This window comes from Periophthalmus magnuspinnatus, chromosome 10 (assembly GCF_009829125.3).
Source record: "Periophthalmus magnuspinnatus isolate fPerMag1 chromosome 10, fPerMag1.2.pri, whole genome shotgun sequence".
Lineage (NCBI taxonomy): Eukaryota > Metazoa > Chordata > Actinopteri > Gobiiformes > Gobiidae > Periophthalmus > Periophthalmus magnuspinnatus.
In genome coordinates, this window is record NC_047135.1 from 29,251,236 (window position 1) to 29,266,667 (window position 15,432).

General features: G+C 37.9%; 1 protein-coding gene across 7 annotated transcripts in view; it reads left to right on the forward strand.

The window, feature by feature from the left end:
• The window catches only part of diaph2 (diaphanous-related formin 2), a 400,637-nt gene that overhangs the window by 106,183 nt on the left and 279,022 nt on the right, over positions 1-15,432 (forward strand). For all 7 annotated transcript variants that reach the window (XM_055224546.1, XM_055224547.1, XM_055224551.1 and 4 more), the window contains 3 exons: positions 1,503-1,607; positions 6,896-7,252; positions 12,569-12,683. In XM_055224546.1, the coding sequence (XP_055080521.1) occupies positions 1,503-1,607; positions 6,896-7,252; positions 12,569-12,683 (577 nt within the window). The remainder of the gene's footprint in view (positions 1-1,502; positions 1,608-6,895; positions 7,253-12,568; positions 12,684-15,432) is intronic.

A 15,432-nucleotide genomic window follows, 5' to 3' on the forward strand; every position in this document is an offset into this window, starting at 1 on the left:
TTTTTCAATTGGCTATTTGAAGTGGCTAGGCTGAAATTTGGGGGCTCAAAAATGAAAAATTGCTTTCCATCAAATGTCATGACGTCTGGCTGTTGGAAGACTGATTGCAGTGTCTTGCATGTAGCTTCTGGGATATTCAGAATTTAAATTTAAAACATGGTTTCACATTTAAAAATGTGAAAGGATGGTGATGAATCATAAATCATACTTTCACAGATCTCAGGCTAATTGGACATTTCTCTTGACCATAGCAACATTACGATTGGTGATGTGAAGGATAGCTTGTTACCATAGCATCATTTTGGTCAGCTATTTGTGCAAATAAATTTTCCTTTCCTCATGCCAAATTGAATTTTCAATTGCTAGAAATAGTAAATTAAGATGATATTTTCTCTGAAAGCAAACCTCAGCAAACCAAACCAAAACTAAACACCAGTAATACAATGCTTTATCTTTTAGTGTTAAAATAAGATAACTCTTTGAAACCCTCTTCTATATGAGATCATAGCATATACAAACCATAATACAAATACAAAACAACCTGTATGCACTGATAAACTGGACACGTGTGAATTTTTTCAATGTAAGATGAAGGTTGAAGGTTCATGGTTACTTTTTTTTGGTACAAACAGGTACATTTTATTTCGCAGTGAGTCAAGTCCATTCATTCACACATATACACATCATCTGGAAAAGTGACATTAGTGCATAGTGCAGGTTAAAAGAACTATAAACCCATTAGAAACAATACATTAAAAACAAAAGTGCAAATACGGCACATGTGCAAAGGGGCATAAATAATAATAACACCACTTGTTCAGGGCACTTATCGCAAGAATAACAAATTGTATTTATGCAAACCTTAAACAAACTCTTATTTAAACGTTCAGGGATTACATCTTTAAACTAGCATTTTTGTTGAGTCCAGCTACATGACATATTTACTTTTTTAAGGTTAAGGCTTGTGTGCCATCCCAGATCAAATTAATACATTCAGTTCAAATCAAATGAATGAATGTGTTTAGTGGAGAACAGTAATAACATGAATATTTTTGCTGATAACTGAACATTTTGTCCACAATATTGTTTACTTACATTTGACTTATTATTATGAAGATGCATGCTCAACAAGACTGCATGAAAAATATATTCGTAAACCTCCTCCCATTCCTCCTTGGGTTGTTTTTGTCTTAAGAGCCCCTCTAGTGTCCTGGATATCATGCTGGGACTATGATGCCATTGGGCTGACATCCTTTGGTCTCTGAAAAGGTTAGACCCTTCAACATACATGAAAAGCAGGTCTAAAATAAAACCAAAGACCAACAGGACTGTAAGAGCCATGGAGGGTTTGGAATAAGAACCATCCAATGATGCCATGTATCTCCGGAGACACCCTGCTATGCCTTGTTCAACGTATCCATTGTGTTTTTGTGCATTGGTAACTTTATGGACATGCAATCTACAACACATGTACTCACTCTCCCTCATCTCCTTTCTTCCAGTTTGATGAGGAGTTCAGTGCGCGGCAGGAGGCTCAGGCCGAATGTCAAAAGAAGGAAGAGAAAATCAAAGAGTTGGAGGGAAAGATCCAAACCCTGGAGTCTCAGGTAAATCCATAAAGTCTTGCACTTCACACAGGCACCACACAATTGTAGGTTTTATAGGAAGGTGTGAAAGCTGCTCTCAAATGCACCGTACCTGTAAACGTGATGAAAGATCTTCAGCATAGCAGCAATCGGAAGAAAACTTCAGCAAAAAAGGGTTGATTCGGTCACGATGATAGCCTTCCAATGCACTTAGAGATGCACTGCTCCAGTAAGTGGGAGTTATCATCCATGCAGGAATATTTGATTTAATAAAGGGTCAATCTCCTTCTCGCGGTGTATCTCTTTATATGGGGGATTTGCTCTATTGAAACGTTTCCTATGTAATTCTATCATCACAAAGATGGATTGCGTCTCCTTTTTCAGGCCTCCACATCATTTCTTCCAGGCCAAAGCTTGCCGTTTTAAGGGAATGGAAAATGACTGCTATTTCCCCCTTAACCCAATTTCAAACACTTTAGTACTGTCTTGGGACAAAAGGCCAGGCTGTCTTCTGCTTAGGGGAATTTAATCTAAACCAGCATTGAAAGACGCTATAGCTACATTTATATCTTAGAGTGCTTTTATCAGTTTTTGCTGTTCCTCATGTTGGCACCCACTATCTGATGAAATGCACCCACCTCACTGGAAAATTTCCCAGTCGGAAAACAGCGATACCTCACTCCACAACATTCCTATAAATCTACCTAGCAAACTTTCAGGAAAGTCCTGCACAAAGTCAAATCAGGTTTTCTCATATAACTTATATCCCAGAGTGCGGTGTTGCCACTTGTTTCCTGTGTTTGTAGTCTAACAGGTTCACAGCATACTCAATTTCACACCGCTGTCCACCTATTATAATGAGACTGCCGCCATGTCAGCCTGTTTCCCTTGCGCTCTCTCCCCTCCGTCTGTCAGAAATGCATGCATGAGGCTGTGTTACTTTTACCTTCTCCTTTTTCCCTGGCTGAGGCTTTTATGTTGTATTTTCCGAGTGTTTTTATCCCCACAACACACCCTTACCCCAGCCTCCCATGGCAGGGCTCAGTCTTTTGAATAGCGAAGAGTGGATGGTGCATTAACAGGTAGTGGAGAGGCCGGAGTCTCTGGAGAATGGAGCCATCTCTTTGTCTGTCTGAATGTGTCTTCAAACAGAGGGAAGACACATATCTACAAACATTAACCTTAACCATTTTTCTTGTACAGTAATGGAGATATATACAGGCTATAGGTGAAGCAAAAGTATCCTAAAGCTTTATATGTACAAATGTACACATGAATATACAATTAAGGGTTACTACTGAAGTGACCCTAGCCATATCCATGTAGTTGTCAACACTACTCACTATATGTCACTGAAAGTATTAAATCCTTTAGTGACACCTTGGTGCAGGGATAGCACTTTTCTGTAATAATATATAGAAAATAAATAAATAAAATATTGAATCTATTTAAAATATTGTTATTTTATTTTGTTCCATCCCAGATAAAACCAACATAAAAGGAATTAAAATCATTTAAAATAATGCTTGATATAAATAAACAAAAAACAATAACAGTTGGTGTCTCTTTTCACAGTTAGTATCAATCCTACACGACTTTCTGTCTTTCTTTAATGGTTTACGCTGCATGCCTTTTGCTGAGTTTTAATGAACCAAACAAGTCTTTACATACAATTTGTCCATCAAAGCTGCTCTGCTGCTGTTACTATGTGATCCTAAAAATCCTACGATTTAACCACAACCTTTCATCTTCCACACTCCATTCCTTCGATGTTAAACGGCATGCATGTCAGAGTCACAGCTCTTCACCTTGTTTGCGTACCGATATATTTAATGAGAGGAACTTTGGCATGCTAACAAGCTGGCCTATTTGATCTGGGCGTTTGATTAGCCTTCCAATCGAGTCGAGTTGAAGTCCTGTCTGTAAACATCAACAAAGGACAAAATCAGAAGTGGAAATCAGCTTCCCTCTTCACAAACCTTTGAGCCAAACCATTCAAGGCCAAAAAGAGGAACCTATTCATTCACTTGGCTGTGGATGTGATGAATTATGTAGCACTGCGGAGGTACATCGGAGCAGCGCGCACCATCCCATTAATAGGTTTTAACAACCTGGCCGTCTTGTAGCTGACCCAGCTGAGCCCCGCGAGGAGCTCAGGTCTAGTGCTACACGTTTCTCCTTCCTGCACTGGCAGCCTGCCTCCCTCTTTTACACATGATAGAATTGGCCTGAAATAGTAATGACGGGTGAATGTGTGAAAAGCCTCTGAAGCAATGTGACTTGTTATGAGGTGAAGCCAGTTCATTTGTAAACCCATGCTATACACATTTTAATAAAAACATCTTTTACAGGTCTAGTTGACAGCACAGAGCAACATACCACATCAGAAAAATATTAATATATGCTAAGGAATCCTTTAGCACTCAAAGTATGGCACAAGTGGCACTCGTGTCCATATGTGTGCACGTCGTAGCAATAATTGATATTAAAAGATATACATTCTTATATACATTCACATCTTTGAAGAGCTAATCTTTAGACCTGAAATGGTCAATAATATTTAAATTGCCTTGCATGTTGAAGTGAAACCCAAACCCACTTTGATTCTTCCTGTCGGTTTTCTGTTGTCTCGGTGCATGCCCTTTTCTATTTCTTTCCATCACCCACTAGCTCCATAGTACACTGCCTGGCCAAAAAAAAAAAAAGTCACCACCTTGATTTAACTATGTAAATAGGTACGAGCCTCCTCCAGTTGGTCAGGTCTAGGTTCAGCAACAGTCTGTGCTCAAAGAATGAGGTCAGCTGACACCTGAATATACTGAATGGCCAGGTTATTCCATCAATTGATTTTTTTCTTCCAAGATGACTATGCTAGGATTCATTGGGCTCAAATTGTGAAAGAGGAGATTCAGGGAGCATGAGACATCATTTTCACACATGGATTGTCCACCACAGAATCCAGACCTTAACCCCATTGAGAATCTTTGGGATGTGCTGGAGAAGGCTTTGTGCAGCGGTCAGACTCGACCAGCATCAATGCAACATCTTGGAGAAAAATGAATGCAACACTGGATGGAAATAAATCTTGTGACATTGCAGAAGCTTATCAAAACAATGCCACAGCGAATTCATGCCGTAATCGAAGCTAAACGCGGTCCAACAAAATATTAGAGTGTGTGTGACCTTTTTTTTGGGGGGGCCCGGCAGCGTATAATACCATAATTCCTTCACACATAACATTTTCATCGAATTAATATTTCCTGATCAAGTTTTTTATATCCCTTCACCTTTAAACACTTTCTGTTGTTTCCCCAAAATGGAGTCATGTTAAACAAAGCCTCCATTCCTCCATAGCTTTTGTTTTTGCTTTATATATTTGTTTTATATATTTACGAGTGACAATGGGCGCATGCTTCTGAGTGTTGCGAAGACTGTCATTGCCTTGTGCCTTTCATCCTGGAGTCGCTGTTCTCCACTGATGTTCTTTTGAAGACATATCCCATCTCTTTTTAGGTGCAAGGGTACAGCACATTCTGCCTTTGCACATCAAATAGCTTAATCAGACCAAATTAGATTCTCTTCTGTCATCTCCTAAGCAAAGGGCCATTCTTGTTCTCTCGCTTGTATCTGGTCTATCTTCTTGTTTCCTTGTGGAGATTCGTGTGTGTCTATCTAACCCACCCACATGTGTCCCTCTGTCTGGCGTGCCTGGTGCTGTGTGTCCTGTCTGTGTCGTACAGTTAACTATTGAGAGAGAGCAGCTCAGTAAGGCTCAGAAACTCATCCGGGAATCTGAAGCCAAGGTGGGTGTTTCCTTTGCATGTCGCCTTGGCTTAGTCACTGTCAATCAGTTGGATCCCACACACTCGACTTGGGGCTTTAGTGCACTTCAGAGATAGTTGTATTTACAGTGGATTATATTAGGCTTATTATCTTTTGTAATGGTAAATAGAAGAAGCCTGAAATGAATCCTGGAATTGAATAATATAGTGCTTTCAGGTGATGTCTTATATAAGATCGTAGAATGTCTTCGGACAAGTGCATTGAAATAAAGGTCACATACATAAACTGTGATTTGATTGGAAAAAAAAAAAAAAGAAAAAAAAATAGAACATAAGGTGCACTACGTAGCATTTCTGGTGGGGGGTATGCTACCAGCTTGTTTGCATGGAGATCTGCGGCGAGGTGACAGTAAAGATGCACGTTCGTCAAGTGATTTTTGAACTATAAAAAACCACGGGCATATTTAGAACATTCTTGGTAAACAAATATCATCCCCATGGAGACAAGCAGGTAACCAAAGAAGTTATGCAATGCCCTTTTTTTAGCATTTGGTGCTACTTGTAATTACCAACACCCTTCACATCTTCAATGGGTTAGGGTTAGTGGACAATGGAAAGTTTCTACCATTGCCGTAAAATAAAAAATAAAAAGTGGTAATGCAATTGTTCTATTTTTTGTAAATCAGACACAATATGTAAAAAAGACAGATAAAAGGACTGGCTCAATATGGGAAACAACTCGCTCTCATTTTCCTGCTAATTTGCTTCTATTCTCTTCATTTTAATCTTAAGAAGAGAAAATTGGCCACAGAGGGCTGCAGACCGGCACACATGTAATCATTGAATTTGGATTTTTCTGTGAAGGGCTCTAGGCAATCTGTGAGAAGCTCCTCAAAGAATACCTTTTCAAATTTAAGCCCCAGTAAACGCATTGGAGAGTCACTTTGTAATGAAACACCAGTATATATAATATCTTAAATAATAGGACAATCACATTTAATGCACACAATCGGCTTGAAAAAAAAATGTGGAGAGGAATGAGCTTGGCAAATGAGAAATGTAAGTGGAAATACATTGCCCAAACAGCTGGCATCTAATCAGCTCCCAAGATCAAACCCATCCTCGGCTTTGCTGGCTCTAATTGTTCCATTTGCATTTACACTTTCATAACAAAATGTAATAGTGTTACACGTTAGAGCATGCTGGGGCGCTCATATCAATGTATTTGCACATTTGTCAAAGCTGTGTCCTGTAGAAATAGTGCTATATTTTCTGCTGTGTTCTGCAGCTGGCTATAGCCACATTGTGTGCACCTTTGAGATATATATATATATATATATATATATATATATATATATATATATATATATATATATATATATATATATATATATATATATATATATATATATATATATATATATATATATATATATATATATATATATATATATATATATATATATATTCATTCATTTTTTAATTATTATTATTTCTCTCAGTAACATCGTTGTTGTGTCATTACAGGTTGCGGCAGGTCCAGCAGCTGGAGGAGTTCCACCAGGCCCCACTGTCCCGGGTGGTGCTCCTCCACCACCCCCACCTCCTCCACCTCCCCCTGGTGGCTGTCCTCCTCCTCCCCCTCCTCCTCCCCCTCCACCCGGACACGCATGTATCCCCCCTCCACCACCACCTCCGCCTGGAGGAGGACCCCCACCCCCTCCACCTCCTCCTGGGTGTGGAATCCCACCTCCTCCACCCTTTGGTGGCCTGGGTGGGCCTCCTCCTCCACCATCACTACCTGTGGTCAAACTGCCTTACGGACTGGAGGCAAAGAAGGTCTACAAACCTGAAACTGTGATGAAGAGAGTCAACTGGACAAAGGTAATGTTTTTTCAACATAAAGTTTTTATTATTATTGTTTAATTGTATTTATTTATTTTTTGTCAAATGCCATCTACGTATCTGAGAGTAAACATTAACCCAAGTCTTAAACAGAAGATGCAAGACCGAGCTGTATTATTATCACACATTCATTTTTGAGAATGGACAAACCACGACCGATGAACCACAATGGGGCCATCAGGGCAGTAAAGTAAAAGTACATTCTATAATTTCTATACCAACAGAAAACAACTAGGTACCAAAGGTTTGCGAACCACAGTTATCAGCACATCTTGAAGAAAAAAAACCTTCATATCAATTTAAATGATCTAAATTAATTTATCATCTCAGAATAGAGATTTGTTTTTCATTTGTGACCGTCAAAGTTGAAAATAAAAAAGCAGCTAAATTATAAACAGCAATTAAATAATATTTTAAAATGTAAGTGCAACACAATTTTGGAGTGTGAGTGAGAAAGCAGATATTAGTGCCTTTGTTGTATGTTTAATGCTTTGCAGCCTTGTGTGAGAGGAGAGGTATATTGGACTGGATGGATCATTCATGATGAAGGCTTGCTCTGCTCCTGCTCCGGCTGATGTAAATGTCCTCCAGGGAGACGAGGCTAGTGTTGGTTATTTTTTGAGCAGATTTACACACTCTGTGCAGAGCGACTGCAGCAGGGAAGATTCTACATCACACAGTAATGGAGCATGGCAACATAGCCTCCACTAAATACTGATAAATGTCTTTATGATCTAGAAGCTAATTCTCTCCACCTGAACCAATTCTGAACCTTACATTGTTGATTCTTGTGTATGCTGTTGCTTCATATTGCATCTCTATACATCCATTAACAAAAGATGTCCTAGACTGTGTGATGCAAATATAAGGTGGTTAATGATCCTATGCAAAGGAATCTCGCTCTTGTCAAACATTAGTGTATTCACAAACCATACTATTGTGTATTAGCGTAAACAATTTTCTCTGCTAATATCCTTGGATTTCTCACTGAATAACAACCGGATTATGCTCCAGCTGTTTTGAATGCAGTTTCCACAGGCCATTCTGTTCAATGATGGCTCTATCTAAGCAAAGATCATTTATCCTATGCTTCGGGTTTCTTAGTATTTATTAATGCTTCCCGATATATGTCCTTGTGTATTAGAACGTAATTAGTGTCAACAACTAAACACATGAGAATGCTTCTTTTGGTGTCAGTTTACATTATATCCAAACATGGTGTTGAATCAGTCTGCCAGACAATTCTGAATGTGGCTCATGCTAGAAATCAAAAGTTATTGTTCAAAAGTTGTATTTCCTTTAATGAAGAAATACTGTGCTTGTGTCTACTGTATAGTTATACACTATGGTACGTGGATCATTAAGTTATGGTTTATGTATTTTAAATTGCAATATTGATCTGAAACAACTTAATAAAAGTAACAAGATTGTGTTTGAAAACTAAGGTGACTAATGGGAGCTGACACTGCTGTACATATCATCATAACGAAGAGCTGCTTTTTTCATTCCTATCAAAGTGACTACGCAATGCTGCAGTATCCATTGATATGTCACTGTCTAAGAGAAAAAAACTGTAGAACGAAGGGGCGTATACCGGAAATTAAGATTACTCAAACACGCACAAATCACTCTAAATACAGCTTCGAGAGGATAAATGAGAAGGGGAAACAACTATAACATGGCTAAAAGCTCTAAAAAGTCGATTTTGCATAAAATATCTGCTTTAACACTGATAGTGATTTATTTATTTTTATTTATTTATCTTTATTTATACAGGGGGACCCAATGAGAGCACTTGGGCTCTCTTTTTCATGGGTGGGTTTAAAATACAACACAAACTGAAAAAACAATCAAAACAAATAAGTCCATATAAAACATCAATAACAAGTGCAGGTGTGTGTATAAAAGTTTGTTATCAAATTATTAAATTGCAATTGTGTCACCAACGTGTCCAGTTTTGCTTTTCCTTGGAGCATATTCCATTTTTGTGAAGCAAAACAGCCAAAAGCCTCTTTCCCATCTCAGTTCTGGTGTGGCTCGTCCTTAGCCTTATGCAGTCATGTGATCTGGTGTTAAATGTTCTGGTATCAATAATTACCGGTAACAAGCAGGTGAGGTATTCTGGCAGTTTTTGAAGTAATCCCTTATAGATAAACTTAATGCAGTGCTGTTCTCTTCTAACAGACAGAGATGGCCAACCCACTTTTTCATAGAGCGTACAGTGATGAGTTACAAATCCATCACCTGTAATAAAACGAAGGGCCGAGTGAAATAGTGATCCAATGGTTTCAAAGCAGAGGCTGAAGTCTGCATATACACCACATCCCCACAATCTAATACGGACAGGAAGGTTGCTTGCACTATTTCTTTTCTGTAACTCATTGAGATACAATATTTGTTTCTGTAATAAAATGATAATTTATAGATTTTAAACTATTACATAATTCTGAGATGTGTTTTTTTTAAGGACAAGTTTTCATCAAGCCAAAATCCAAGATATTTATAAGTGTCGACTCTTTCAATGAATGTACCATTTAGCGTGTAAAGGTTTTTAGCTTGCCTAACTTAGGGCCTAACTTTAAATACATTTTTCAAAATACTATGTTAAAGATTGTAATTATCCTTCATTTGATGTCATTATGCTATTCATATTTTCGCTATTTGACTTGTGTAATTGTTGCACGCCGCAGACTAGTGAAAATAGCCATTGTCTTGGAGGAGCTACAATCAGGCTAATGTGCGAGCGAATTAACCTTGCCTCCCCAGGATTTGTAATTTGGAGATGCAAATGAAATTCATAACCACCGGAGGAAAAACAGTCCGCGTCTCTTATGTCGATTAGGTGAGACATGAGTCTTCTGTCAACTCTATGTGCAAGCAGATGGAGGCAGCCTTGTGCCAGAAGCAGTTAGCACCATACATGTCCAAAGAAAGCTCGTTACTAGGCCTGTCACGATAGCACATCTTGAAATTCGATATATTGCTGAGGTAAATATAGACGACAAATGATAAAATATTGAAACTAATTTATGACACTGACACAAAAACCCAAGAGCAGATTTAAACTACAAAAACTGTTCTAAAACTTCAATATTGTTCATTTATTTTTTCATTTAATTTGTTCATTTATTGCACTAAATGACTGAAGAATACAGAATGAAACACTTTGGTACTTCGTTTATATCTGTAATTAGTTATAGATGTTATTAATCCAAACTTTTACGGCTTAAATCTCATCATATAGACAAAAAAATAACCAAAATCTCCCCAGTATAAAGAAAAAGTGCACACAATAAATATTGACCCCAAAAATATATTGTTCAATTTGTCATGTATTAAACATTAAGTCGTTTGCAATACATTTAGTTCAATATACCTGTACTTTTTGGATACAGTCCTAAACATTGTATTTGTGTAACTTTGTTTATAGAACTTAATAACTTCCAATTAAATTTTTTCCCAGTTCATTTGTCAAAAACAGGCTGAACTATTAGTTTTTCTTTGTATCTTCTTTTTTGACATTCATCAAAACAAGTGTCAAAAGTATTCGCCTTTTGTTTTGTTATTAGAAAACATGTGATTGCAAACGCCTTCATACCAGGTCTTTGTATTTTTTATTATTTTAATCTGATGTAATTAAATTGAGCTGAACTTTGAAACAATATTTTAACTCAACTATGCTCTTTAAACACAAAGCTGAGTGTCAAAATATTAGACTCAATAATTAATACTATTAACCCAGTATTTTTAGCTTAGCTTTTATTTGGGAGTACCTGAAGGCGCTGTACCTGATTTTTACTGTCTTAAAAATGTGAAAAACACGACTAGTTCATGTTGAATGGTTTGCAGTGGTCCAAAGTTATCCTTCACTTATCTTATGCATTCTGCGCATCCAACTTATTCACTGCAATAAGTTTATAAGCCCTTTTCACCAATATCAGAGACCAGAACAGTTTTAGACGTCACGGTAAAGCTAACAACAGCTAGTATACTTACCATTCCTGATTATCTGACAGTAAACCGCTTTATAACTAGATGCAGACAGTACAAAGCAGACTTATTTTTGACCTCAAGAGCTGCTTGTACAATATATCTGTACTGGGGTAAGACAAATTTCGCTCAAATACATAGCCCTTTAAGTTTTATTGTAATACCACTAAACTTGGCACAGTACTAAAAACCTGTGTGAATTTTCAGTGACCACCCATAAAAAAGATGCAATTTTCTATCCTATGCTTTATTAGACAGTAATAAGTACATTATGCCTGTTGGGAATGATCTGTGCTCTGCCTTATCGGAGAGCTACGCAGAGGAAATGAAAGCAGGCGATTGTAAGCCCCTCATGGCTGACTATCATCTTCTATAGGTGCAGTGAATGAACAGGTTTTCTGCGGCTACAAGCTGCTAACTCGCCTCATATTTCTGTATGTCTGGTCAACAATGGTCATTCATACAATTCATTTCCTTGAAAATGGCAATCAGATAACCAGAGTGTGCACAACATGGACTTCACCTCCCAATAAGTGCATTCTGCGTCAAGACGAGGACTTGAACCATGACTCTGTTTAGTGACATTCAGATGACATTGTAGCTTATTAGATTTCCTATAGCTTAAAGTTCAGATGGAGAGGAAGCAAGGATTCTTTGGTAGAATTTGAATTTCTGTACTTTCTGAGCTTGTCCATGTTACAAAAATGGAAAAAGGGTTCAACATTGTCTTTACAAATAAACTAAAGTGTTTTGTTTTGTTTTTACTATAGCCAATGTTCAGCACCAAATACCAGATTGAAATGTTGTTCGTTGAAAGGACTTTAACATTAATATGGTAAGTTTGTGGAGCCAATCCAAACCAAATAACGATAACTTTCAACATTTGTGAATTAAAAAACAGTGATTCTCTCATAGAGTTTCTATAGGTCCCTCTCCTCCATGTGGAAATATGACATAATCCAATTCTAGACCTTGAACACAACCTAAATGTCAAAATATCAAACTGTCAATAGTGTACTAATTGGCATGTCACATACTCGCCATGCCTACAACCACACGCCTTTTCTCTATACAGTGCAGAACTTGTAAACAAAGCAGAGTGTTCTCTCACTATTCTTATCACTTGGTTTTGTCTCTGCTCCACTATTGCTGAGGCTGCACAAGGGCATGTATATGTCCACACTTTGAAAAAAGGGCAAAATCCCTTACAAAGCCCATCTCCAGTGTGGAGAACTTTCTGAGTGGCAGCTTGGTGCATTGGCGCTTTCTGATTGTGGTGATAATGGAATCCTTGTGTCATTGCAGATAGTGCCTCAGGAAATGGCAGAGAATTGCTTCTGGATCAAAGTCAAAGAAGAGAAGTTTGAGAATCCTGACCTATTTGCTCAGCTCTCCCTGTGCTTCTCGTCTCACAGTAAAGGTAAGGCTGCTCCTGCTCGCCCCCGTCCCTTTAATGAATCTTCACATGAGCTTCATTTAGCCTCTGCACACACACAAAGATGCCAAACCACTTTGATCTCCTGGCACTTTAAAGAACCATTTTCCCATTGAAATTTTAATTATTTTTAACACCAGCACTTTCCACACAATATTTATACTCTCACAATTCAAATATGTGTGCCAATTAGGGCTACAAATGCTCTTGTTGCCTGCTGCCGCTGTTGCCTTTAAAATAGCCAACCAAGCATTGTGGCTGCATTGTATTCCTTGTGTGTACCCATTAAGTAGTTTTAGATGAGTGTTTTTGTGCGTGCACAAACTTGAACTCAGGCGAACCGAGAGAAGCAGTTATGCTTGGTTTGCTTCTTGCCTCTTTACAGTCCAGTAGGCCAATCCTCCACAGAGGCAAAGCAGCAAAGCATTTGTGAAGGAAACTATACCAGTGACTTTCTTTCTCCTTGTCCCAGCCAGTTTGTTTTTGAGATGCATAACCCAAGCTATACCTAACACACTGATGGATAACAACACCAAGTTTTTTTTACATTTTATTTTTTTTATTTTATATGGGTGATAGGAGGCTTGACGAATTCTTTCCCGTGACAATTTCTCACTACTTTGCCAGCGCATGTGTGTGTTGTCTCTAATTCAGGCAATGGTAGCGGGGTGCTGTCAAGTTCATAACAATCCCGTTGGATCCATGTCAGACTGCTTGGGCGTAACTACACGAAAATCCTACTCGACTTCCACCATTGTCTTGTTTGGACACTAGTCAGAATGTAAGCAGCACCCCCACCCCACCTCCTCCTCCTCTTCCTCTTCTCCAGGTCGACAAACTAGGCTCGTCTGGATACAAATTTGGCATAGCAGTGGAGAGGTTCTGGCATAATGCAGATGGAGTGAGAGAGTGTGAGGAAGGAAGGAGCAGTTGTTGCACGGCTTAATGAAGTGGCAGGGCACAGCAGTGATGTGACTTTTTGTCTCATCTTTTACCAGAGAATCCCTGTCAGACAGTGTATTTTAACATGTTCCCTGTCCAAAGTAAGTACAACTGAGAAACTTCCTGGCACATTTGACATTCATGTTTAATTATTTCAACTTTTTTGTGATATGTGGCTTAGTCTCAGAGGAGAAAGAAGCTGATGCTGAGGTATGTAGTTTTGGGCATCTGACATTCTGCTTTTGCATGTGAACACCTACGGTATTTTAATGACACGGGTTGTTCCTGAACTTCCTAGTTACTGTTAAGGGCACTATGGGTAATTTTCGCAGGGCGCATATGTCAGATAGTCTTCGTTGCATAACAATATGATTAAGGCTAGGTGATGTGGCAATAAAAATCTGATTCTGATTGGATCCCTATGACTCTATGTTATTTTGGTAATATTGTTTTCTATTCCACATAAGCCTGTCACCATATCATATTTTGAAGCGAAATATATTGTTGAAGTAAATATAAATGAGAAATGATGATCTTGAAACCAAACCATAACGCAGAACTATCCCCCAAAAAGTATTCTAAATGTGCAGTATTGTTAAAAAAATTAATAAAAAATACATGTATTAATAAAATAAATAAATAAATAAAATAATACAAAATAAAATAAAGTAAAATTAAATTAAATAATCTACAACACTTAATTAATGTGTATCTATGAGTCATAGAAGTTCAAAATGCAACCCTCGACAGTTCAAATCTCATCTTACATCTTTTCCCACTAGTACATGGAAAAAGTACACATGGTAAATTTTGACCCCCAAAATGATTGTTGCATCTATCATGTATTAAACGATAAGTTGATATAGTAATTATCACGACAGGTGTACTTCCATAGACACTTTTTCCTGCCCAGTCCTGCTATTAATCAGCCTCCACTATTTTTTAAATGTATAACATCTGGATTTAACCTCCATATTGAAGTATAACCTCTCAGAATCTGCAAGTGGCTTTAGTTACCTTTTAATAACATCTAAAGACACTAACTACATGAACTGTGATCAAATCAAAATGATAACCAAGACTCTAGAAGCTTGTGAAATGTTTTTTTTCTTTTTTTTTGCATATAGCCCACTCTGACTTTTTCCTATTTGTTTGTTTGTTGTGGCACAATTTAATGGCTACACTACAATTTTGGATTGCCACTTTGGTGTGAATTATACACAAAGACAATGAAGATACAATTTATAGCTGTTGTTTTGTGAAAGAGAAAGTGAAGTATGGTTTAATGTAATGCGATAGTACATTACCAACTTGTATTTTGTTTTTATGAAATTATATAAAGCCAGTTGCACTCATGTCATATGTTTTTGGGCCATCAAGGAACCACCTTTTTTATAGTCCTCTTAAAGGACAACATTGCCTGAATGTAGCTGTAAATCTCCTTTATGTTTCTTACTAAATATCCCTGTCTCACCCTCTGGGCTCTGTGAAAGTCCCCCATAGACTGTAGAATTCATGATGTAGCATTTCCTCTGGGACTTACCTTAGCTGGATCCCTATCAATTACCCTACAGGAACCGCACTGAATCAGCTCTTTTTGCTTCCATTGTTGAAACAGAACATGATTTGCTCATAAATGAAAAATGCTGTTTAATGTTTGATACCCACACACCCCCAGCTGGTAAAAGTCAATGAGAGCTGCTTTGAAGTACTTTTAAATGGGATGCTATGGGATGGAAGCTGCTGGACTAATATTGAGTTTTTTGTTCTTTCATATTGCCAATATGCAACA